This window comes from Panthera leo, chromosome D3 (genome assembly GCF_018350215.1).
Source record: "Panthera leo isolate Ple1 chromosome D3, P.leo_Ple1_pat1.1, whole genome shotgun sequence".
NCBI classification, from domain to species: Eukaryota; Metazoa; Chordata; class Mammalia; order Carnivora; family Felidae; genus Panthera; species Panthera leo.
The window spans coordinates 20,235,905-20,263,301 of NC_056690.1; the positions used below are offsets into that span (position 1 = coordinate 20,235,905).

At 46.2% G+C, this 27,397-nt stretch overlaps 2 protein-coding genes and 2 gene segments (V, D, J or C); all 4 read right to left on the reverse strand.

Annotated features, from left to right (window-relative positions):
* Positions 1-27,397, reverse strand: part of LOC122203332 (immunoglobulin lambda-1 light chain-like) — a 614,033-nt gene that overhangs the window by 507,389 nt on the left and 79,247 nt on the right. The window lies entirely within an intron of this gene.
* The window catches only part of LOC122203331, an 803,799-nt gene that overhangs the window by 466,172 nt on the left and 310,230 nt on the right, over positions 1-27,397 (reverse strand).
* Positions 1-27,397, reverse strand: part of LOC122203328 (immunoglobulin lambda-1 light chain-like) — an 814,466-nt gene that overhangs the window by 442,964 nt on the left and 344,105 nt on the right. The gene's annotated exons all lie outside the window — the stretch shown is intronic.
* LOC122203339 lies at positions 7,612-8,279 on the reverse strand. The segment is given in 2 exon segments: positions 7,612-8,063; positions 8,185-8,279. Coding segments are annotated over 2 exon segments (462 nt in total).

The window sequence follows — 27,397 nt, forward strand, 5'->3', positions numbered from 1 at the left end:
ATTTATATATTTGCATAAATAATTGTAGCTTCCTTTGTAGTTTTCATGGAGATCATTCTCTCACCTGGAATTGGGGCAACTGTCTCTTGCTCTTCTGCATCTGTATGCCTCTCATTGTTTGTCTTGCATTATGGTTCTGACGGGCACATCCAGTCCTATGTGGAACAGCAGTGTTGAGATAGGACATGGTGCCCTTGCTCCCTACCCGTGGTGGGAAAGATTTCAGTGCTTCATCTCCGTGTGTGTTAAACAAAGGGAAAGTGTTTTATAGTTCTCTTTACCAAACTGAAGATGTACTCTTCTATATTTTGTTCTCTGAAAACTTTTATCACTCTCATTCATATATTCATTCTTTCTTTTCCTTGAGCACAAATAGGTTTTAAGCTGTGCAGGAAGTGGAAGAGAATTAAACCTACCTGAGAGAGTGAGGGAGATGCTTTCATCTGTCTTTTTTAATTTTTTAAAAGTTTATATGTATTTGAGAGAGAGAAAGACAGAACCCAAGTGGGGGAAGGGCAGAGAGAGAGAGAGAGAGACAGAATGGGAAGCAGGCTGGAGGCTCCGAGGTGTCAGCAGAGAACCCAACATGGCACTTGAACTCGGTAGCCATGAGAACATGACCTGAACCGAAGTCAGATATTTAACTGACGGAGCCACCCAGGGGCCCCTCAGCTGTCATTTAATACTTTTGCTATTATCACAACTGATTTATTTCTACTTCTACTTTGGTGTCAAGGAGACAAGGCAGGAGGCCTGGTGAGACAGATACCACTCCCTCTTGTCCAGTAAGAGGATGGGTGAGAGGATACTTAGGACATGGAAGAAATGGCATTTTCTCTCTCCCTTTTCCTGCTGGTTTCTTCACTTCCTTATACTCCCTGTCCCTCCTCACTTTCTTAAAATCCTGGGTCATCATTAGCATGATCACAATCCATCCCACATACCCCTCGAGGTTTAGTCCCACCCGCCTCACTGACCACCCACCCCCTCAAATCCACATACTATTCCCTCTCCAGCTGAGTCCCCCAGCTGACTGGCTGCAGGGGCACATGGCCGTGATGGCTGCTCCCGCTGTGAATGTATGAGACTCTCTTTAGGACCTCCCAAATCAGACACCCTGTGATCCTTCATTTCTCACATTCCTCTCTGTAGTCCATTGTTAGGGCTGTCCCTATCTACAGTGCACAGTCAGACTTCCTCAGTCTCCTTGAAGTGAGAAAATATCTTCCATCCAGACTCCACGCTGGAAAGTAGAAGCTAGAAGATAAGTTTCATGGCGTCACCCACTAATCGTTAACAGGCTCATGTTTTGTTTTCTTATTGACAGCAAAAGATGATGTTCACTGTGGGGGATGAGCTTAGGAGTCCCCTGGGCTTACACCAATGCGTTAATACGACATAAAGAAATACAAAGCCATAGGATGCTCACAACTGAATTTGGGCAAACCAGATTGGACCCCAAGACTAGAGGGATGTAAAGGCACCCCAGCATAGAAAGGGATGCAGAACCCCCACAATAGAGAGGAAAGGGAAAAGACCTAAAATAAGGACAGGGACAAAGGCTCCCCATACAAAGGTATATGAGGTAAGCAAGATTAGGTGTTCAGGGCAGAAGCACTCCCCAACATAGTACTATAGCAGAAAAACTGCTTTCACTGGAGGAAAGACCAAGTTAGGTAAACGGGTAAATTGAGCTACAGACCACTGCACTGCAGACAAAACAGTCCAGAGCGGAGATGGTTAACGAAAGAAAAGGTGCCTTGTTAACCCTGAGGTTGTTCCCCCTGTCTGCCTTAGCCCCTAGGCTGGCTCCTTGCTGACAGCAGACAGGTGGACTTGGGAATTGAAATCACAAAGCAGGAGATCATGACTTGAGCGGAGGTCAGACATTTAACTAACTAAGCTGCCCAGGGCCGCTTGTTAGCACAGTGTTTTTAAACTAAATACCCTGAGCCGTCTGAAAGCAGAACTGAAGGGGTCCCCAGGTGGGAAAAAAAATCTCTGTATATAAAGAGGAGACAGCTTTCCTGCCCCAAGAGCACTCTTTGAAGCCCCCAGCTATTTTCTGTGGTCTGTGCCCTGCAGGTTCTACTTGCCCAGCACCCATACTGAGCACTTTCCTGGGAGGAAAAGAAAAGAGAAATGCAACAAGGTCAGGAGTTCAGGGTTTGAGGAGAACAAAGGGGATGCCAACCTACCAGTCTCCACCAGGCCAGGAAATAGCCTGAGTGCTTCAGAGACAATGACCAGAGGAAAAGTCCCAGTGCAGGAACAAAAGTAAACTTTGACCTAAAGCACATGCTTGAGTTGTTTTTGCAGGATTGAAAACTTGCCTCACAGGTTAATGAGGTTAAAAAGGTCACCAGCAGGACCCCCGCTGACACCCCTTCTTTTTCACAGGAATGTTCCCGTATTTCAGAGGCAAACAGCAGAAAGAGCCTGGGAGCCTAGACCAGTTTTATCTCCTGCAACAGCTCCACCAGTGCAGATGGACCAGGGAGTGTCCTCCAGGGACCTCTGCCTCTTTAAAATGTTGAGTCTCTGCCCTAGGAGGAGGACAAGCTTCATTGACCTACCACATGATGGGGACACAAGCTCCTGTGCTCCATATTCCTGCACAACCTCATGCCCACTCTTGCATAAGATGACAAAACTCCCTTTTCTGGGTATCCATCCTAACCCCGAACGAAAGGAACCCACTCGCCTCCACTCAGGGAGTCACAGCTTTGATAATTCTTGTCCCTGATCCCCTTATCTGTGGCAAATAAAGTTTCCTTTGGGTGACAGCATCTGCTGAAGCCTCTGCCTGTACCTCACCAAGGAGTGAACTCAAAGTAGCTCCAACACTTCTAAGTAATATATTTCATCCCTTAACTTGGAAACCTGCCTTCTTCTCTCTACTCTCTACCTGTGGTTTTAGTGACATTTAAGTCTATTAATAAGAAATTTCAGACAAATATTAAGTAACAGTTTTCTTAAAATTATCTTTGTCTGCTCATTTTCACCCTTTATATCAAAGTAAGTTAGAAAAAAATGAAATAATTTTAAAGGTATCTGTTGTTAAGGGAGGTCTCCTTTTATTGTTATTAGTTTAGACTTAACAATATTTTTCATGAAAATTTCTGGGTAGCTGAAGTAATATCCACATGAGACTTATTATGTATCAACTTCTCCAACCTGGAAGTGAAAATAAATGATAAATGAACACAAAACCAGCCCAGAATCCCTGGTGGCCTCGTTCCCACGTTCACACCACAAATCATGTCAGTGGAAAGAGAAGTCAGTTCCCGAAAAGGCTGGGGTGACAGAAGGGGAAAGCTAGCCGTGGGTCTGAACCACCATCACTCGAAGCAGCCCCTGAGAGTGAAGACACAGGACAGCAAGTGGAGAGACCCAAGCCCTGACCCCAGGACAGGCATCCAGGGCAAGCAATAGTGAAACGGGAGGTCTCAGATGCAGTGCTGTGGGCAGATGGGTGAGAAAGCGAAGTCAGGAGGGACGCTCTGGAAACATCTCACTAAGGAAAAAGAGGGGGAGTAGACATGTAGAGTCTGCCGGGCATGAGGGAATGGGAAAAAGAGAAAGGCCACAGAGCCCACACCCCACCACAAGGAAAGGAAAAATGTATGAGACAAAATCTTGAAATATGGACCGTAACACATAATATTATTCTTCATAATAATAAACAACACCGGCTAAACTATTGAACAAAATTGCAGTATGCAGAAATCTACAAAATAAAAAATGACAATGTGGGAAAATAGCCATCGGAAAATAAACTTTTTAAAAAAGAATCTGTGATTACACACCATCATGGAAAATAATTATGTTATTTCGACAGCCTCTATTAAAATTGCAGCCATCTAGATAGATCCGCGTGTCCTCGGCACACGATGAACCCGTCTCTAGAGGAAACGATGAAACATTCCCTGTATTTATATACGGTGCCCGTGATGTCCCTACAACAATGCACACGCTGATGCCACTGAATGGTGTGCTTCCGGCGGCACGTGGTCTGTGATTCGGCACCTGTGAAATGTGCACAACAGGAAAATCACTGCAGACAGAAAGGAATTTTTGGCTCCAAAGGGCTGATGCAGGGGGGCCATGGACTCACTGCTCGGGGGTCAGGGATTTTTTCTGCAGGTGATGGAAATGTCGTCAATTTGATCCTGATGATGTTTGCCAAACTCAGGAAACATACTACAGACCACTGAATCGTACCATTTAAATGACTGCACTTTATGCCTGTAAATTATCTTAAGAGATTTGTCTTATTTTTAGAAGAAAACAACAGGAGGGGAAGATACTGTCACTGACTCTTCATAGTTGTTCTGTGCTCAGAGAGTCAGACCCTCAGACCCTCCGGGGTGTCCTCGGTCTCCCTGTTTATTTGTCACTGGCAGTGACCATGGGAAACAGGGGCACGTTGCTGTATCATTTGCCCACGGGCTTAGAGCACTGTGTCAGTAATGACCATCCTCGTCCTCAGGCCGCAGGCCCGAGATGATCAGAGAGGCCTTGTTCTCGAGAACCCAGCTGGGATCCCGGAGGGCCTAGTGCTTCTGAGCATCTCAGCTTTGGGGACACGGCGGAGAATCTGTGGGTACCAGCCCACATAATACGACCCAACATTGTTGCTGATTCCAGTGCATGTGAGGGTGACCTTCTAGCCCACAGACCCTGATAAAGAGGCTTTCTGTGTCAACACAGACAGTGCCCAGGACCCAGCAACACAGCAGTGGAGACACAGGTCAGTATCAGGTTATTACTCACAGTGTATTCTCAAAATGGGGGAAACAAGCAACTTAGGGGTCCCCAGAAGCAATTCTTCTGCTTTCCACAGCCAGTAACCTGAGCAGAGAGCAAGGAAGGTGAGGAGAGGAGGGGTCCAGGCCAGGGTGGAGGCATCCCAGGCTGTGCTTCTGAGCCCTCAAGGGAGAGACCTGCACAAAGCCTCTCTTATCCTCTCCCTTCCTGGAAGAGAGAGAGGAAGCCTTCATGCAAATCTCTCCCTCCCCTGGGACTGAATGTGGTGACAGCTGAGTCTGGGGTGGGTGGGCCTAAGGAAACTCCTCTAGGCGCAATTTGGTAGAGGGCACAAGGCAGGGCTCCAGGCCTGGGTGCTCAGCTGGGGCCCCTGCCCCCACACACACCCCTCAGGGACAGGCCCACAGCGCCCCCTGTGTCTCAGTGTCCAGCCGCACCCGTGACTGGAAGGGACATCCTGGAGCTGTGAGAGAGAGACCAGGGCACTAAGGACTTCAGTCAGCCTGGCATACTGTCCACCCCCACACAGGCCAGATCTTCTCCTCCCTCAGGGCTTCTTCCTGTGCTGCAGGTGCCACCACACCTCAGTCCTTGCTGCAGACACAGGGCCTCCTCAGTATGAATCACCCTGGGCTCCTCCCACTACTTAGAGACTTGTGTTGTTGGGGCCAAGACTCGTGGACCGCTCGGGGATGATGTTTCTGCCCAGTGAGTCAAGATTGGAGAGCATGCACGCCCCTCCACAGCCTTTTTCGGGAGCCCTGAGGGGACAGCCCAGTTTTCTCATTTCACTTCCCATTCTGGCGGGCCAGTCCCCATTACCTCTGCACTGAACTGGATGAGGTAGATCAATGACGGTGCATGGCTATAGATCACGTGAGTATATTCTATCTCTCTATCATCTCTCAAACTTTGCATTTTCTACATTACCTATAATTGGTATGGTATCAGTCCTCAAACAGACACATTTATCAATGGTACAGATTCAAAAGGCCAGAAATAGGGTGGCTCAGTCGGTTGGGTGTCAGACTCTTGATTTCAGTTCGGGTCATGATCTCCACTTCTGTGATTGAGCCCTGAGCCGGGTTCTGAGCCTACTTGGGATTCTCACTCCCTCTCTCTCTGATCCTTCCTCTCTCTCTCTCTCTCTCTCTCTCTCTCTCAAAATAAATAAATAAACCTAAGAATACCCAAATAATATAAATAAAAAGATCAGAAATAAGTGCAAGTTCCCCTTGACAAGCACAGAGAATGTAGACTGAAAATGAGGCCTTTCCTCAGTCTCTAGAGGAGAGCACACATGGATTTTGCAGGGAATTCAGACAAGAATAAGCATGAATCATATAGCAGATGCCTCATAGGAGGTCCTCAGTTCTCACGGATGTTCCCTGACACACTTTGGGAAAGAAAGCTGGAGTTTCTGGACCCCCTGCTGCGGGCACACGGATCCCCGTGCCATGGGCTGCAGTGTGCACCCACGTGGTCATTCCGGGGTAAAAAGCACAGCCTAACGACGATCCCACCTGGGTCCGGCCACATCTGCAAAGAGCCCCATGGGAGCTGCCCTCTGCCCTCTGCTGCTTCCTGCATTGGCATGGGTTCCTGGGGCCTGGCTCCTCTGCCATTCCAGATTACCCATTACCCTGTTGGGTGCTCAGGATGATGAAAAAGCTCTGGAAATGGATAGTTGTGGTGGTTACAAAACATTGTGAGTATACTCAGTATCTCTGAATTGCACAATACAGAGTGATTAAAATAATAAATTTTGTTATGTTTATTTTCATCACTATAAATTAACAGTTCAAAATCAAAATTTATGTAAGACGCTGGACTTATACAAATATCCTTCTTGTCCTGGTATGTGTTACCCTATTCTAACTCATTGACATCAGTAAAACTGTACAGTAATTTTTAACATTATATTTCCTGTAGATTCCACATATAAATGAGATCATATAGCATTTGTCTTTCTCTGTAGGGCTGATTTCTCCTAGGGTAACATCTGGCAGGTTCGTCCATGTTGTCACAAATGGAAGAACTTCCTTCTGGAAAGACACAGGGCTGGACTTCTTTGTGCACAGATAGGGGACATCCTGCCCTGCCGCTCCACAGCCTCCCTACTTCTTGGATCACTGATGAGCCCTGATGTCACAGGAGAAGAGAGGAGGACAGAGTCAGGGCCTGGGAGTTCAGGAAACCAACCACAGGGGTACCCAAAGTGCCTGATGGTGTCAGCTTTGGTAAATTCACATCTGTAGGATCTACTTCCCACCTTCCCAAGAGCAGACCCAGCATTTTGTAGCAATGAAGGAGCGCTGCATTTTACCTTCACAAGCACTACTGAGAGTTTTGCTGACACCTAAAGTTTCTCCCCTGGCTAACCCCCCTCCCCTGATGTCACGATTTAAGGGGAAAGTAGCTGGCCTGGTTGCCCAGCCAGCTCTGTGCCTGCTATTTTTTCTGTTGTGAGTCTTCCCTCGGCACCAATCTTATTTAGTACATCCTACCTGGAACACACAGCTATTCAGCCAGCTCTGAGCACAGGAACCTGGAGGGAAGGGAGCCTCTGCCCCAACCCCTGGAGGAACAGACTCCACATTTGGAGGACTGTCCACCTGCTGCGATGGTCCAGACTCTGATCAGAAAACTAAGACAGTGGATGTGCCTTTGTAAAGAGAAAAAGGGCCAGCTCAACACTCTCTGAGTTTTACACTTCAACCACCAGACAAAATGTCTGCATTGTCATGGGTTTCTTTGTTGCCTGTTTGTTTGTTGGCTTGTTTGTTTTCCTGACAGTACAAAGAGGTTGAATAGGACACTGAGATGAGGAAGGGTATTGTGACCTAGAAGCTACTTCCAAAGACAGTCGGTGTGCATTCAAGTTATTTTCAACTGGAAGAGAGTCAGAGTGCAGGGATGTGAGCAGGCTGAGATATTTGTCCCACTTCCCCATGAGTTCGTGTCACTGTGACCAGCACTACTGTGCCCGATTGCACAGTAATAGTCAGCCTCGTCCTCAGGCTGCAGCCCAGAGATGAGCAGAAGCCCTGCATTGGCCGAGGCATCTTTGGACCCAGAGAAGCGGCTGGGGACCCCAGGTCCCAACTGTGTACTGGAGTCTGAGTAGTAGTACAGGAGATACCGGGGAGGGCTCCCTGGATTCTGTTGGTACCAGTATATGTTATAGCTTCCAACATTGATGTCCCTGCTCAGAGTGCAGGCGAGTCTGGCTGTGGCTCCCAGAGATGCAGAGAGGGAGGCTGGCTGAGTCACAACAGGCTGGGACAGGGAACCTGCAAACACAGACACAGCAGAAGGAAGACAAGGGACAGGGTACATGAGATTAGGGAGCTGAGCCACAGGGATTTGACTCTGGCTGCGGGCCCACCCTGGTGCCCTGGATCCTGTCCCTACCTGTGCAGTGACAGAGGAGCACGAGGAGGATGGGGATCCAAGCCATGGTGACACACAGAGACGCCCTTCTTAGGCCGTCTCAGCTGTGTGGGGAGGGAGGGAGGAGAGGAGGAGAGGGGCCCAGGTCATGATGGACACGCAGACTCTGACCTCTAAAGCTCTGTTATGGAGACTGGGCTCCTGAAAGTCTTCTTGTATCCAGAAATTCCCATGTGGGTGGAGTTGCTGCACTCAGGTACGCCCTTGCTGTATGTCTGTCCAGCTCCCGTGCCCTGGAATTTCACCGGTGGAATGAGCCAGAGGAAGAAGAGAGGAGCTAACCTAAGGGCACAGGCAGCCTGGGTGGTGATGAGCCCCAGGTCCTATCAGGTGAGTATCCTCTAGCGAGCACACTGATGGCTGGCCCCCTGGTGGCCCTGACTTCTGTCCCTGATTGCTGGCCAAAACCACATGGATTCTTCCATTCTATCCCACATACCTTCACACCCCAAAAACATCCTGTCCTCTGTGACAAAACTGGCACCCCAGTTAGAGGCCAGTTGTCTGGACCCTCGTTACTGAGCTGCTCCTGATGGCTGTCAGGTGCTGGGTCCACAGCTCTGGGCTCACCCGTGTGGTTCACACACGTGCCCACAGCACCCCTTTCTAGCCCCGTTACAGGTGACAAAGCATGTGAAAGACAATGTGAGTATCGCGCCTGGGGGAAGGGAAGGCCCTCTTGACTCCTGCCAGCTCCACGGCCCCCTCCTCAATATTGGGGGAGATCCCTCACCTCAGGGCCCATCACTAGGCGGCAACCTTCTCACCCCCACTCACCCTTCCATTCCCTACAGCAGCCTCCCCAGATCCTGACCCTCCCTCATGGGTTTACATGAGTGGAGGACAGGGTGACCAGAGACCTGGCCCCTGAGGAATGATGTGTCCTGCGGCTGGCATAGCAGGCAGACAGAAGCCTGGACCAGCCACATCCCACAGCTTGGGAAGCCTGGGGCGCTCCTCCTCCCTCTGACCCCAGATTACTGAGCAGGGTCAGACCCCCGGGCCCTCCCTTGGGTTCGTCTTCTGTCTACTGCTTGTGGGAATGGGGGAGTCCATCAACAAGGACCACAAGGGAAGGGATTGGAAAGAGGCAGCTCTGCCTTGTCAGAAAGACAGAGGTGGCTCCCTGGGACCCACCTCTCAGCACAGCTCTTCCAGCAGGACCCGAGCCTGGACCCCTGACCTGAGGAGGAGGGGTCTGATGGGGACACAGTCAACAGTCTCTGCCTGGTCCCCTCCTCACGCTCCCCTCTGGCTCCTTGATCATCTATGCAGCACTGAGACATCATCACAGCACGTCAGATTCGGGGGTTTCCTGTCAGCCCCCCCTCCCCCAATGTTCCAGGTCCACCTCACTGCCTCACCCTTGTTCACTCTCCAGAAACATCTTATGTGTTGCTATTCATACTTCTTTGTCCTCTTTCTCTCCCAGGACATTTTCAGCAACATGAGGACGTAGATTGTCCCTAGTGCACTCACGCCGAGCCTAAGCCCAAGGGTCATGCCTGGCACATACTTGGTGTTCACCACAGGCTATGCAGGGACGGATCTCTGTACAGTCGTCTATCCTTATCAGGAACACATGAAACCTGCTGGGGTCTGACCCAACGGGGACTCAATTCCCAGGACAGCCTGCCCCCAGGTGTGCAGTAAATCCTGCCCAACGGAAGAAAATGAGACAATGTTTTGCAGAGTAGGGCTGGGTTTCCGGGCACAATTTGAGAGAACAAGGACACTATTTCTAGACGAAATTCCCTAGCCTTGTCTAAGACTCCACTTTTAGAAGAAACGAAGAAAGAAGCAGCTGTGTCGGCCAAGGGGTGTGAGCTTCACAGGAAGTCCATTGCTGAGGGGACAGCAGGTTTGGGTCTCCCTTCCCCACAGGCCTGGAGCAGTGTGTGAGCTTTGAGACTGTGGTCCCACACTGAGCAGTAATAATCAGCCTCATCCCCAGGCTTGAGCCTAGAGATGTTCAGGGAGGCCACGTTCCCTGACCTGGAGCCTGAGAGTCTGGACGGGACCCCCGCAGGCCGAGCACTGCTACCATAGATGACAACGTTGGGGACACTGCCTGGGAGCTGCTGGTACCAGGACACACCTCCAGCCCCAACATTGCTGCTGCTTCCGGTGCAGGAGGTGGTAACAGTCTTATTCACAGGCTAGGACACTGCAGATGGCTGAGTCACCACCGACTGGGCCCAGGACTCTGCAAGTCAGAAGAGAGACACGGGATGAGAGAGAGGGGTCAGTGGACAGGGCCCATACATGGTTCCACAGTCCTCTCGTCTCCAGCCCCGATCCCAGCCTCCAGCCACCTGTGCAGTGAGCCAGCAGTGTGAGCAGGAAAGGAGCCCAGGCCATGGTGGAGACCCCTGCTCAGCAGTGTGTCCTCAATGTCCCTCAGCCAGGCTCCCAGTGTCTCTCTTATTGCCTCCAGCAGCCCAAGGGGAGGGAGAGACCCTTCATGCAAACCAGCCCCCTCCCCCTGGCTGGCCAGCCCCAGCCTGAACCCTGAAACTGACCCTTGTCTGGAAATCTCACCCCAGGAGGTGATGGAGCGAAAGCTGTGGGGCCTGACCTGGGGCTCCCCAAGGGCCTGTGAGCACCCAGAGGCTAAGCCACAGTGAGAACCAGAGCCAGGTGGATTGAATTCTTAATTTCTCTTTCTGCGGCTTCATTATCAGTGTATAGAAATGCAACAGAGTTCTGTACATTGATTTTGTATCCTGTGACTTTACTGAATTTATTTCTTGGTTCTGACAGTTTTTTGGTAGAATCTTTAGAATTTTATATATACAGGCATGCTGTTTGGAGAAGTTGGCTGCGTAGGAGGATGCTGGGCTCACCGTATCCTGCTGATCACTTAGATTCCACCCAAATCTGCTAAATAACCCATAAAACCACCAGAAGACTAGCAGAATGGACTCTCCAGAGTCAAGTGTACACAAGTGGTCCATGGAAGAGGGTAGGAAGGGTGGAGAGGTGGTGCGCACTACACGGACTGGTGGGAGGGATCCGGGGCAGAGGCGGGGCAGCGCGCCGGGCAAGGCAGAGCCCCCAAGTGTGGCTTGCAAAAGCGGAGGGGCCGGATTTCATGAGTTCGGACAGCCAGCGGGACTTGACATCTGGAATTATAAAAGTCAACAGCCCTGCTCGGGGAGCTGGAGGGCAAAAGGACACCGGGTGGGAGAGGTGTTGAGCTCCAGAAGACAGAGCTCAGCTCCCCGGGGAACAAGGGCGCTCTCCAGTGCCATCTCCCTCTCCCATCCCCGAGCCGAACTCCCAAAGGGAACCAGTTGCCATCACTGAACTTGCATGCACCGCACAAACACCCAACGCTGTGCTTCTGTAGATCCATCCCTTGGACGGGTCTGCCTGCTTCCCTCCTGGTGCTGCAGGGCCCTTCCCACAGGGGACCACCGACAGCAAACTGAGCTGAGCCTGCCCCTCCCTCCCTGGTGCACCTTGCGGATCCACCCTGGCTAATACGCCAGATCCCATACAAGCAGCACCGCAAGCCTGGCAGTGTGCAAGTAGCCCAGACAGGGGCCACACCACTCCACAGCGAGTCCTGCCCCAGGCAGAGGGGAAGATAAGGTACACACCAGTCTGACTGTGATGCCAGCGGTTGACTAGGAACAGACATCAGGTGTGACTGCGGCCCCGCCCACCAACACAAGTTACTCCAGACTGTACAGGAGAAGTGCCCTACAGTTCTGTGCCACCCCACAGACTATCCAAAATGACAAAATGGAAGAATTCTCCTCAAAAGAAACTCCAGGAAGGAGCGGCAGCTAACGAATTGATCAAAAACAATTTAAGCAATATCACGGAACATGAATTTAAAATAATAGTCATAAAATTAATCCCAGGGCTTGAGAAAAGCAAAGAGGACAGCAGAGAATCTATTGCTACAGATACCTTGGGACTAAGAAACAGTCATGAGGAGCTAAAAAATGCTATAAATGAGGTGCAAAATAAAATGCAGGCGACCACAGCACAGATTGAAGAGACAGAGGAGAGAATAGGTGAGCTAGAAGATAAAATTATGGAAAAAGAGGAAGCTGAGAAAAAGAGAGATAAAAAAAATCCAGGAGTATGAGGGGAGAATTAGAGAACTAAGTGATGCGATGAAACACAACAATACCCGTATAATAGGAATTCCAGAAGAGGAAGAGAGAGAGAAAGGGGCTGAAGGGGTACTTGAACAAAACATAGTTGAGAACTTCCCTGATCTGGGGAAGGAAAAAGGCATTGAAATCCAAGAGACACAGAGAACTCCCTTCAGACGTAACTTGAATCGATCTTCTGCACGACGTATCATAGTGAAACTGGCAAAATACAAGGATAAAGACAAAATTCTGAAAGCAGCTAGGGATAAACACGCTCTAACGTATAAAGGGAGACCAATAAGACTTGTGACGGATCTATCTACTGAACCTTGGCAGGCCAGAAAGGAATGGCAGGAAATCTTCAATGTGATGAACAGAAAAATTATACAGCTGAGAATCCTTTATCCAGCAAGTCTGTCATTCAGACTAGAAGGAGAGACAAAGGTCTTCCCAAACAAACAAAAGCTGAAGGAATTCATCACCACTAAACCAGCCCTACAAGAGATCCTAAAATTGAAATTGAAGAAGACACAAAGAAATCAAAAAAACATTTATTTCGTGCTCATGGATTGGAAAAATAAATACTGTTAAAATGTCAATACTACCCAAAGCAATCTACAGATTCAATACAATCCTAATCAAAAACTGCACCAGCATTCTTTTCAAAGCTAGAATAATCCTAAAATTCATATGGAACTACAAAAGATCCTGAATAGCCAAAGTAATATTGAAGAAGAAAACCAAAGCAGGAGGCATCACAATCCCAGACTTTAGCCTCTACTACAAAGCTACACTCATCAAGACAGTATGGTATTGGTGTAAAAACAGACACATAGATCAATGGAATAGAATAGAGAACCCAGAATTGGACCCACAAATTTATGGCCAACTAATCTTTGACATAGCAGGAAAGAGTATTCAATGGAAAAAAGACAGTCTTTTTAGCAATGGTGTTGGGAGAACTGGACAGCAACATGCAGAAGAATGAAACTAGACCACTTTCTTACACCATACACCAAAATAAACTCAAAATGGATGAAAGACCTAAATGTGACACAGGAAACCATCAAAACCCTAGAGGAGAAAGCAGGCAACAACCTCTTTTACCTCAGCCGCAGCAATTTCTTGCTTAACGCATCTCCAAAGGAAACGGAATTAAAAGCAAAAATGAACTATTGGGACCTCATCAAGATAAAAAGCTTCTGCACTGCAAAAGAAACAATCAATAAAACTCGAAGGCAACCAATGGAATGGGAAAAGGTATTTGCAAATGACATATCAGATAAAGGGCTAGTATCCAAAACCTATAAAGAACTTGTCAAACTCCACACCCCAAAAACAAATAATCTAGTGAAAAAAATGGGCAGAAGACACGATTAGACACTTTTCCAAAGAAGACATCCAGATAGCCAACGGACATGAAATGATGCTCAACATCAGTCATCATCAGGGTTATACAAATCAAAGCCACACTGAGATACCACCTCGCACCAGTGAGAGTGGCTAAAATTAACAAATCAGGAAACTATAGATGCTGGCGAGGATGTGGGGAAATGGGAACCCTCTTGATCTGTTGGTGGGAATACAAACTGTTGCAGCGGCTCTCGAAAACAAAAAATTAAAAATAGAACTACCCTATGACCCAGCAATAGAACTGCTAGGAATTTACCCAAGGGATATAGAAGTTCTAAGTCATAGGAGCACATGTACTCCAATGTTTATAGCTGTGATTTCAACAATAGCCAAATTAGGGAAAGAGCCTAAATGTCCACCAAATGATGAATGGATAAAGAAGATGTGGTTTATATATACAATGGAATACTACTTGGCAATGAGAAAGAATGAAATCATGCCATTTGCAGTAACATGGATGGAACTGGAAGGTATTATGCTGAGTGAAATAAGTCAGTCAGAGAAGGACAGATATCATGTTTTCACTCATATGTGGATCTTGAGAAACTTAACAGAAGTCCATGGGAGAAGGGAAGGGGAAAAAATAGTTACAGTGAGGGAGGGTTTGCCTCTGTATTTAAGAGAACAAATTGAGAGTGGATGGGGGTGGGGGAGAGGGGAAAATGGGTGAAGGGTATTGAAGAGGGCACTTGCTGGAATGAGCCCTGGGTGGTGTATGTAAGCCAATTTGACAATAAATTATAGTAATAAAAAAACCCAAAACAAAAACCCAAAATCCTACAGGACAAAACAGGCAGCAACCTCTTTGATCTTGGCCACAGCAACTTCCTACTAGACATGTCTCTGGAGGCAATAAAAGCAAACATGAACTATTGGGACTTCAAGATAAAAAGCTTTTGCATGGTGAAGGAAACAATCAACAAAACTAAAAGGCAACCGACAGAATGGGAGAAGATATTTGCAAATGACATATCAGATAAAGGGTTAATATCCAAAATCTATAAAGAACTTATCAAACTCAACATCTCCCAAAAATAATCCAATGAAGAAATGGGCAGAAGACATAAATAGACAGTTTTCCAAAGAAGACATCCAGGTGGTTGACAGACACATGAAAAGATGCTCAACATCCCTCATCATCAGAGAAATACAAATCAAAACCACAATGAGATATCACCTCACAACTGTCAGAATGGCTAAATACAACAGGTGTTGGTGAGCATGTGTAGAAGGGGAACACTTTTGCACTGTTGGTGGGATTGCAGACTGATGCAGCCACTCTGGAAAACAGTAGGGAGACTCCTCAAAAAATTACAAATAGAGTTACCCTATGGCCCAGCAATTGCACTACTAAGTATTTATCCAAAAGATACAAAAACTGCTGATTTGAAGGGGCATATGCACCTTGGTGTTTATAGAAGAACTATCAACAATCAACAAAGTATGAAAAAAGCCCAGATGTCCATCGACTGATGAATGATTAAAGAAGATGTGGTATCTATATATACAATGGAATACTACTCAGCAATCACAAAGAATGAAATCTTGTCATTTACAACAATGTGAATGGAACCAGTGTGTATTATGCTAAGTTAGACAGAGAAAGACTGATTTCACTCATATGTGGAATTTAAGTAACAGAAGAGATGAACATTGGGAAGGGAAGCAAAAATAAGATAAAAACAGAAAGGGAAGAAAACCATAAAAGACTCTTAAATACATCATAAAAACTAAGAGTTGCTGGAGGAGAGGTATGTGGGGGGATGGGTTAAATGGCTGATGGGCATTAGGAAGGGCACTTGTTGGGATGAGCACTGAGTGTTATATGTAAGTGATGAATCACTGGGTTCTACCCCTGAAGCCAACACTACACTGCATGTTAACTAATTGAGTTTAAGTAAATAAAAAATTTTAAAAAGGTTGTTTGAGTTTTCCTTACAGGGAGACTAATGCTGCTGTATTATGAGAGTGTCCTGTTACATCCCATAACCCCCTGCACAGGTCCTGAGATTTGATGTCTGCATTTGTCATGAGACTAAAATGCTTTCAACCAAAACGTGTCTACTGTTCATGCTTCTCAGGCTGGGTTTTCACTTACCCTTTACAGTTACCCTGGGAATTCATTATTTCTTCTGTCTCTCTGACATACATATGATTCATTTTCCTTTTTATTAGTCCAGATTTATAATTGTTCTCGGTATGAGGACCGGTATAAACCATTACACTGTACAAGGGCCCTCTGTCGTCTTAGAATTTCTCCATTTCTACATGAGAGGGCCTCCAGGATAAGGTACCCAACCCATATTTAGCCTTAATCATGTTTATTTGGTAAATGCCCTAGGGATTGACCTTAAAAAGAAAACAGCATTTTATATATTTCTTTTCTGTAATCTCAAGGCCTTCTATGAAATTGAAGAATGGGTTCATAGGCTCTGTTCTCTAAAATATTCATACACAATTGACCATCACTCCAACCAAAGAGTCAGGGGAAAACCAAAGAAAGAAAAGAATTCTGACACATGCAATTAAACCTTAGTGGTCTCACCTTAGCCAATTAGATCTGCAGCAATCTCATTTCAAATAAGGTTACATCCTGAAATATAAGATTTGGGGGAACTTTTTATCATATGAATTGGTAGAGACACAGTTTAACCCATAACAATTTATTCAGATTTTCTTAGTTTTTACCTAATGTTCTTCTTCTGTTCTAAGATCCAGTTCAAGGATTCTTTGTGATATTTAGTCATGATGTTTCCTTAAGCTTCTCTTACTGTGAAACTTTCTTAGACTCTCCTTCTTTTTTGTACCTTTGTCCATAGTTACTGAGTGGGGATTATGCCTGACATCCTTCAGGGCCAAGTATTTACACTTGTTCCTTGAAATATCTGCATGGGAATATGTCTCTTCTCCTTCCATTTATTCATTTATACAATCAGTTAACAATATGGATCATGGACAGATATTTTAGACTTTGAGTTTTAACCCCATACTATTACATTTATTTGGTTGCTCAAATCTTTCCAGTTTTGCCCAATGGGAGCCCTTTAATTTGGCTCATGAGGTCCTTGACACACCCTGTCATTGTGTGTGTGTGTGTGGGGGGGGGGGTGGGTGCGCACACACGCACACACACTTGCATGTATGTGGTGGGTGTGCATTGATGTGCTTGTGTTTGTTTTGAAGGATTCTTCACTTTCTGACACTACAGTGTACTCTATGCTCATCCTGTGTAATTCCTGACTAGGAATTAAGCACTTCTCCAAAGAAGCCTACATCTCTTCCCTGGAGAACAGTATTAGAAAGCAGTATGTGGGAAAATGCATCTCATGGCTATGAGGCATCATTTCTTCCAGTCTTGTTCAGATGGCAAAGGCATATATATGAGTACACTAACCCAACAATGTGCACATATTGGTGACTATTTCCATATTACACAAGATTCCAAACTGCCGTCTCCAGCTCTAATCCATGACCACACACTTCACTTAAGTCTCTTCCCTTGGTTATAGCTGTGACTTTCCATTCCTAAAGTGAGCAATCTTGCCCCACCACCACCACCATTTACTTGCTTGTTCCGTTCCAGTACATAGTGCAGCCAATTCAAAATAATCTACCTGTTCCCCCATGGGATACCACCTCATCTACTAGAGTTCAGAACTTGCATGCAGTTTCTTACATCTTTACATGTAGAGGCTCCACCCATTTTCAAAGTCACACAGCTCAGCAGCTTTCTCCCAACCCCTGCACTGAGGTGGGTTCACGCATTTGTCTTGGAAGTCAATAGAATTGTCACATTCTGCATTCCATCATGGGCCCCAACTCTCTTAAATTAGTTTTTTGCATGTGCACTCTAAGGTTCTGTCATGTGGCTATACAGTTTTCAATGAGTTCTGGCAATGCCATAGTGTCATTTCAGTGTCATTATACTATCATATAGAATGATTGTATTGCTGGGAAACATTTTCCTCTCTTCATATGATCAACTTTTTTTCTACTTTCAGTCCCCCAGAAACCACAAATGTTTATACTCTCGAGAGTTTTGCCCTTTCCAGTATGTGCTATAACTCTAATCGTCCTGTGAGTCATATCCCATTTTATAAACGTACCACCTATTTGGTGGCATCTTAGTTGGTTCCAGGTTTGAGTGATTAGAGATAAACCTGGAAAAAACATCCATGTGCAGATTTCTGGTTGCTTTCAATTTTTAGTGTTTAGGAATGAAACTGCTATAGACGTTCACATGCAGTTTTTTTCCTATGGACAAAATTTTTTGGGTTTATTTTTATAATTTTGTAATTTTAAGTTGGCATCTATTTCTCAAATCAGGAACTAAGACAAAAACTAACCAGCACCATTTATAACCAATTGGGTAAAATATCATATGCAAACAAGACTGACTTTTTCTTCAAGAAGAGCATGGGTGTAACTGAGGTCCCATGATAAGTTCAGAGGCAAAATAAAATGTTTCATTTATTTAAAAAAAAAAAAGAAAAAAATAATATGATCCAGCCTAGAAGCAAAATACCCCAGAAAACAAAAAACAAAACAAAAACATCTGTTTCATGAAGAGTCTTTGTCTAAGAATGGTCTGCTCAGAGTGAATTTGAGAACAGAAGGGAGAATGGTCTGCTCAGAGTGAATTTGAGAACAGAAGGGACAGGAAGAGCCTCAGTCACACGAGGTGTCGCTGGATGGACCTGGGCCCAGAGTATCAGCAAAAGAATAAGGAGCATCACAGGCCTAGCTGAGCAGGCGACTGCTGGTCTGTTCCCTCTCTTTACAGATGAGAAAGCAGGTTTTTGTCTCACTTCCCCACAGGCCTGGACCACTGTGCGAGCACTGCCACTGCTGCCCCACGATGAGCAGTAATAATCGGCCTCGTCCTCAGCCTGGAGCCCAGTGATGGTCAGGGTGCCTGTGTTGCCAGACCTGGAGCCGGAGAATCGATCTGGGACCCCGGAGGGTCGATTGTTATTACTATAGATGATGGTTTTGGGGGCCATTCCTGGGAATTGTTGGTGCCAGTTCACACCATAACCACCAATATTAGAGCTGCTTCCAGCGCAGGAGATGGTGACCCTCTGGCCCAGAGAACCAGACACTGAGGGCGGCTGAGTCAACCTAGACTGGGCCCAGGACACTGTAAAGGGGGAGAGACACAGAGAAGGTGATGCTGGTATAGAGACAGGAGGAAGAAGCAGGGCCCATTTTGTCCTCCCAGGAAAGTGTGTCCCTTTCCCCTGTCCCCACATCAGTCACCTGTGCAGTGAGCGAGGAGGATGAGGAGGAGAGGAGACCAGGCCATGGTGGAGGTTATCGCGGATCCTTCCTTCCTTCTGCAGGCCCACAGCTGAGCAGACCTCCCCTAATGTCTCCCTTCCCCTCTTGATCCTTGGAGAGAGGGAGGGCCCATCCATGCAAATGAGAACCTGAGCTCTAGATCCCTCACTGGGCGTGGTCAGGTCCCTGGGCCATCAGTGAGGTCACAGCTGTGAGCCCTGAGCAGAAAGCACAGGCAGTGCCAGGTGCCAGGTCCCAGCTCTGATCACCCCTGACTCCTCTGAAACTGGCCTTGAGCTCCCCCTAATGTCCAGACACAGACACACCATTGTGTGACATGGTGACCAGAGCTCATCAGAGATAGCTCTTGCCTCCTCACTGCTCTGTCCACTGGTTCCTGCATTAGGACCAAGTCAAGTGTCCCCTTATATGTCTTCCCATCACCTGAAGGCAGACTCTATGCTCTACTCAGATTCTTCAGGGTGAGTCTGTCCATGTCTCTCTTGGCTATTCATGGGTCTGGCCTGATGGAGTGTCTCTACACAAACTCTTCTTAGATCAGGTTCAAGTCCAAAGCACTGACAGGTCCCCATGGACACATGGCCTCTTTTGTGCAGGTCACTGCATCTTTCCTCTTATGTGATTCCTCCCTGGTTTCCAGGATTTCCTTCCTCTGAGGTTCCTGCAGCACTGAGGAGATGGGGAGAGATTCTCTCCAGGTTGTGCATAGAAGTCCTAGTGCCCATGCATAGAGGGGTTACTCACTGAACATCTTTGTAATCCATTATGATTTCCACCTGCTTAAAACAACAGTTCTGCATACATTGTGGGCAGTGATTCCCTCCTAGGATCTGTTCTCCCAGCGCACAGACAGTCTGCAGGAGCCCTGCCATGTGAGGCTGTGTGTGGCACTGACCTCAGAGCACAAAGAACAAACCTGTAGGAAGTTCTAGGAGAAAATGAATAACAATTGCAGATGCTCTGACAAGGATCCGGTGACAGAGATTATGTATTAGTCACCACTTAGCCAAACCTGCATATAAATGGGTGTGTCCTTTTACATAAAATTCATCTCATTAAGATTGATTTAATTTCGATGCTGATGTCATTGAGAAGATGCAGGTAAAATCATTAGTGTATTTTTCCCAGGTCTGTGCTTACTCCAGAGAGAATATGGATGGAGATTGTGGTTAAAATCAAGGATGGAAAAACAATGGAATAGGAATGCCTTCTGTTTTCAGGTGAATAGGAGTCTATAAAATTTTACTAAAGTAGTTTGATTTTTTATTCATTTCTTCTTATTTTTTTTTTAGTCATGAGTTTTATTATCATGGGTCTGATTTAGCAGGATGGAAAGCCCAACATGGTATCCAGTGAAACCCTATAAGGGGCCTGTTCCTTTGAATCTCAGAGCCATCTCGGTGATGGAATTATTAAACACTGAGAGAGGTTCCAGGACAAAACTATTTGGGGTCAGAATTGTCTCTGGGGTGTGCAAAGTTGTATCCCTGTGCCTTGTGTCCAGCATATTCAGGACAGAGCAAGTACTCATTCATCCACCCATGACTAAAAGAATGAATTTTTGTTACCCAAGGCCACCTGGACCCAGAAGTTCCAGGTCATTCAAAGAACCCACATGTGAGTGGTGGAGAGGTGGAGATAAGGGGGACTGTGTCCCTGAGGTCACAAGCCTTGTGGCTCTGGGTTGGAACAGTAGAGTTTGCTGTAAAAGTCCACCCTGTCTGGAGGTGTCGCTGAGGGAGTATCAGCCCAGCCCTGACAGCAGGGGGAGATTGTGTGTCACTTCCCTATGGCCTTGGCCTCATGACAGCAGCATTCAGGCTGCTGCTCTCGGAATCAATGTACCACACAGCCCCTCAGGTGCAGATTGGAGTCCAGAGATGGTTGTGGACTGAGCTTCCCATGGGGACAGAGACCTGCTATAGGTTTCCTGATATCGGCCTTGTCCCGGGAGAGCTGGTGTTTAGAGCACATCCTGGCTACCTGGTGACAGGACCCCAGTTACACTCACTATTCCTGGGGTTTTCTGCTAATGGGGATTCTGCCTCCCGGTTACTGAGATCCTGAGGATGGCTGGGTGAGCATAGGTTGTCCCTGACTTCTGGAGGGACAAAGAGGCCTAGAAACTGAAGAATCAAAAATAGTAGACACTCAGAGAGAGGGAAGATCCTTGTGTGTCTATGAGTGTGTGTGTGTGTGTGTGTGTGTGTGTGTGTGTGTGTTTCTGTGTGACCAAAAATGAGGCCAACTGGCCCTCAGTTCTTCTTGTGGCTTCCTCACACTGTGAGAGATGGTTCTCCATAAAAATCTATCCACAGGTGTCTCCTGGGATTGAGTAGGAGACAGAGATGGGCTAAAGCCTGTGATATAAGGGACAAGAGGAGAATGTTTCCATGGGGGATCTACTGTCCAGATAGTTCTTAAGAAAGAGATTCTGGGGCATAAGAAAAATGATTATGTATTCTGACGTTTGCAGGAAGTCTCTGGAAGAGAATCACACCCCCTGAAAGGCTAAGGGAGCCCTGCTGTCATCTAGTTTTTAATAGTTCAACTATTATCACAACCAATTTTTTTCTTGACACCTTGGTGTCAAGGTGACCAGGCAGGAGGCAGGGGGGAGAGATAGCACCCCCTCCTGTCCAGGGTGAAGGTGAGTGGGAGGGTTTTTGGAATAGGAAAGAAACTGCATTTTCTCTTTCCCTTTCCCTGCTGATTTCTTCACTTCCTTATACCCCTTGTCCCTCCTCACTTACATCAAGTCATGGGTCACCATTATCCCCATACTCCATCCCTCATCACCCACCAAGGATTAGTCTCCTCACCTCACTAGCCCCCTCCCCACGCCCACGGAATCCACCAGGATGCTTCTTCTCCCCCTAAATCTGCCAGCTGACTGTGGCTGCAGGTGCACACGCCACGCTGACGGCTCCCACTATGGATTTATGAAACTCCCTCCAGGGTGTCCCTAGTTCAGACACTCCATGACCTTTCATTTCTCACATTCCTTTCTGTAATCCATTGTTATGTCTTTCCCTGTCTGCAATACATAGTCAGATTTTCCTCAATTTCTTTGTAGTTAGAAAATATCTTCCATTCAGACTCCACACTGGAAAACAGAAAGTAGAAAGTAAGTTATATGGCATCACCTACTAACTGTTGATGTACTCAGCTGGTTTTCTCATTCAAGACCAAAAAAAATGTTCAATTTATTTTTCCAATTTGCTTTCATATTTTTCAGGGAGTTTGCAATTATTTTTTAAAACAGATTGCACATGTCTCAAGATGTTTACTTGGCACGTTTACCTTTTTGGTAATACCATTAGAATCACTTTCATTATCTTTAATTTATGAAGAAGTATAATTCTTCTTTAAAATGATTAAAATAAGTAATACAAGTTTTATTTTATACATTTCTAATGGTTTTACTGAATTATTTTATCAGTAAAATATTTTTAAAGTACCCTGAACTCACTATGTAATATATTTCTTCTCTCAAATAAAAACCCTGGGGTCCCTGGTTTGCTCAGTCAGTTAAGCATCTGACCCTTGATTTCAGCTCAGGTCATGATCTCACAGTTCCTGGATCAGGTTCGGAGCTGACAGTGTGGAACCTGCTTGGGATTCTCTCTCTCCCTCAATGTCTGCCCCTCCCCCCTCAGAATAAATAAATAAAATTAAAAAAAAAACTCGACTCCTTCTCATTACACTTTACTTCTCATTTTAGTTAGATTCGTTTTGTATTAGTAAGAAATTGAAGAGAAATATTAAGTAGTATTGGCCATAGCAATATTCTTTGATAATTTTTACCCTTTATGTCAATGTTAGATATAAGATAAAAAATGAAATAAAAACATTTATTTTTTATCTGCATCCAATTTTCCAAGAAGTATTCTTTTTGTTAGTGTTTGTTTATATTAAAAATATGGAAAATTTCGGTGTTAAGGTAATATCCAGCTAATGGTAATATTCCTGTTAACAGTATGTGCCACAGCCGCCAACACTGATGTCATTGGTTCAGTGTGCAGGTGAGTCTGGTGATGATTCCAGGGATTCCGAGAGGGAGGGTGGCTGGGGCAGAGAATCTGCAAACACCGGCATATCAGAATGCAGAGAAGGGACAATTTGCAGCTGTTTGGAACCCGAGCCAAAGGCATTTGTCTCAGGCTAGGGGGCTTCCCTGAGGCCCTGAGGGCTGTCTCTACTTATGCAGTGACAGTGGAGCACGAGGAGGACAGGGGTCCAGACCATGGTGACACAGCCTCTTCTTAGGCCACAGAGCTGGGGCTGGGCTGCCTCTGGCTTCTTTTATCCCCTCCCCATGGAACTCACACAGGTGGGGCTTCTCATGCACATGTGACCCATCCCTGCCTCTCCTTGTATGCACACGCAGGGTCTGGAGCCTTTGGACAGGGAGCCTATCTGATGTTCCAGTTTTCCCCATGACTGGGCCTGGAGGAAGCAATTGTTGAGACCACACACAGGTCCATGTACAGGGGACTCAGCCAGGCTCAGAGAGGGCATGCCTGTTCAGTCCCCTTAGGAAGCCAGGGCCAGGCCCTGAGGCCTCCTGTCAGCTGGGACCCCTGTCCTACAGAAACCCCCAGACATGGTCTCACATCGCCCCCGACTGGTCTCCACGAGAACCCCTCCTTCGTTCCCTTTGTGCTCAAATCTCTTTTTCTCCTGCTTCCCTGATGCTTGTGTTCCCATCAAATGAGAGTGGCCTTCCAGGAAAGGGCAGAGATGCCACGCTGGTGTGCTGTCCCTGATAACGCATCCTCTGTGGATGGGAGTCAAGGGGAAGGACACAGGCAGTCCTGACCCGGGAAAGCCTGTGAACTGCTGTGGAGCTGAGGACAAGACACAGGGAACAGAGAACAGAGGGGATCTGTCCCCGGGAGGGGCTCAGAGGAGGTGGGCTGACTCTGGGGGCAGAGTGTGGACAGGAGCTCACTTAGGGGACACACACCTTCACTGAGGAGGACACACATTGTGGGAATGTGAGGCCTTTCTGGAGCAGGACAGACAGGACTCAGCAAACCCTGATGCGGCTGCTGCAGGTGTGGGGATAGAATAGGACCTGGGCAGGGCAGGGACCACTACGGCGCCATCCTGTGACCTCCACTCCCTGTGCTGGGAGACTTTTAATACCAGCTATGCCTGTCATCAGTGCTGCTTATTAGAGATATAGCTCTGAGGGAAGTTCCAGGACAGAACTGGAGACAGGGATACCTGGAAGGGGACACTGGGCAGAGGGGCAGCTGGAGGAAGATGGCAGCAGAGGAAACAGGGAAGGGAGAAATGGCACAAGTCCACGGATAGGGCATAGGGAGATGACTGACTGGACCCTGGACTATGGGAGAGGGAGGGATGGTCCAGAGTGTCAGGTGGATGGATCGTGATACTACAGAGATAGGGGTGCCCCGAATGTCACAGGTGAGGTCAGGTGGGAGAGCAGGTGGAGGGCAGGTGATGGGTCTGCTGTCCCTGTGTCACATTGAAACCATGATGTGAAGTGTGGAGAGGTGTAGAAATGTCACAGACAATCAAGGCTGCAGGAATGCCTTTCCTCCCCTATAGGAAGAATGCAGTTGTTACAGCAACTGCCTACGTGAGAGCTTTGTCTTCATCATTCATTCATCCATTCAATCACTCACTCATTCATTCTTTAAGCAAATATATATGGAATGTCCACATGTGTCAGACTGGAAGTATAATGGGGGCAAGGACAGGGTCTAGGTCACGGCAGCAGGAGGAACTGATGATTGAGCATGATGGCGATGGTTCCATGGCTACTCCAGGGTCTGAGGACTTCACTGTGTCCCCCAGAGGTGCTGAGGGCTAAGATGTGTGAGTCTCCCACGGAGTCTTCCCTCCCAGGCATGCAGCTTGGGGCAGAGGTAGTTGTCTCTGTGCCTGCAAGGACCTGCAGGTTTACAAGGCTCTCATTCCCTGAGACACCTCAGCTTTGACCTGTTTGGGGTCCAGGTGCAAGAGGAGGCAAAGGGAGGAGGTCACAGTTCCAGTCCTGAGGACACCACCGTGCACTGAGCTCTGAAAACTTCAGACTCTGTGCTCCACTATTGATAGAATCCTGGTGGCACTGAAAACCTCTCCTTTCTCCCCATCAATGGTTTTGGGGAACAGACTGTTTTGTTCAGCCCCTGCAAGTGTTTTTTCCCTTTTTCTTTGTCTCCAGCTACTTTTGCGGGGGGACTGCTTTTCTTGCACGATCCTGATGCACTGCACTCCCCCCACCTCCTTCTCTTTCTCTTTCTGTCTTCCCTCAGCGAAAATGGCTCCGTACCCTCTGCAGATTTTCTCTCCCCCAGATGACCGCTCTGCATCGCATACCTGTACAGTTCTGTGGCTCAAGTTGCACAGATTGTTGCCTTAACCCTCAGATCAATTTCCTAAGTGTTCAAAATAGCTTGGTGCTGATGTAGCTGCATTTCAGGGATATGGCAAGCTCAGGGTCTCCATGCTGCTCTGCCATCCTAACTCCTCCTCCCCCAAATCAGGTTTTTATTTAGTCTTTTGAAGATGCATTTTTATTTTTTTTTTATTTTTTTAAAAAAAATTTTTTTTTCAACGTTTTTTATTTATTTTTGGGACAGAGAGAGACAGAGCATGAACGGGGGAGGGGCAGAGAGAGAGGGAGACACAGAATCGGAAACAGGTTCCAGGCTCCGAGCCATCAGCCCAGAGCCTGACGCAGGGCTCGAACTCACGGACCGCGAGATCGTGACCTGGCTGAAGTCGGACGCTTAACCGACTGCGCCACCCAGGCGCCCCGAAGATGCATTTTTAAATGCTTACTTATTTTTGAGAGAGAGAGAGAAGAGAAGGGGAGGGGCAGAGAGAGACAGAGACACAGAATCTGAAGCAGGCTCCAGGCTCTGAGTGGTCAGGACAGAGGCTGATGAGGGGCTCGAACTCACGAGCTCTGAGATCATGACCTGAGCCGAAGTCAGACACTTAACCGATTGAGCCACCCAGGCGCTCCGACAATCAGGATTTTGATAAGAAAATAGAACAATCCACTTACTAACCTTTACATGAAAGTGGATAATACACAAATATGCAAAGGAGAAATGACACAGGACAAAAATCAAAAATGAAAAAAAATAATACTCTTAACCTCTCTTAATAATAAATAAAATCATACTTTACTAGGAAATAAAAATGGTTTCATTTAAAAAATAAACAAATTTCCAAAAGTAAAAGCAGACCAATTTCCTTAGAAAAAGAATAGATAATTTATTAGGAACTTTTCCACAAAAAGGCATAAGATGTGATTAACTTCACAAAAAACCACTAGCAATCTTCAGAGATCATAATTTCATTTGCTTGCTTCGTATATATATATATATATATATATATATATATGAAGCATATATATATATATATGCATATAAGCATAACATATATGAAGCATATATATATATATATATATATATATATATATATATATATAAATCATCAAAAAACAATGGAAAACTTAAATTCTTATGGAAAGAAATATACAGTGATACAAACACTTGGCACATAAAATACAGAAAAAGGAAAATTGTGGAATATTATGAAATATTGACATAAACATTCTAAATAAAATATCAATAGTGGGATACCCTTGTCAGACTAAAATAGTCATACTATGACCACATGTGAGTTTTGCAAATATGGAGTGGGATTACATATGGGTGATTCCTCTAAGGTAAGACAACAAATTAGTAAATCAACAGATGAAAATCATGTGATCTCTCTGGACTGTGAAAAGTCATTTGCATAATTGAAAGCAAAGTTTTTAAAAATTATTTTATTTATTTTTTAAAATTTTCATCCAAGTTAGTTGGCATATAATGCAATAATGATTTCAGGAGTAGAATCCAGTGATTCATCTCCTACACATAACACCCATAGCTCAACCCAAGTGTCCTCCTTAATGCCCCCTTGCCCATTTAGCCCATCCCCCCAATAACAACCACTCCAGCAACCCTCAGTTTATTCTCTGTATTATAAGAGTCCCTTATGTTTTGTCCCCCTCCCTGTTTTTATATTATTTTTACTTCCTTTCCCTTCTGTTCATCTATTTTGTATCTTAAATTCCGCACATGAGTGAAGTCATATGATATTTGTCTTTCTCTGACTAACTAATTTTGCTCAGCATAATACCCTCTAGTTCCATCCACATTATTGCAAATGGCAAGATTTCATTCTTTTTGATTGCTGAGGAATACTTCATTGTATATATGTACCACATCTTAATCCATTCATCTGTTGATAGACATTTGGGCTCTTTCCTTACTTTGGCTATTGTCAATAGTGCTTCTATAAACATTGGGGTG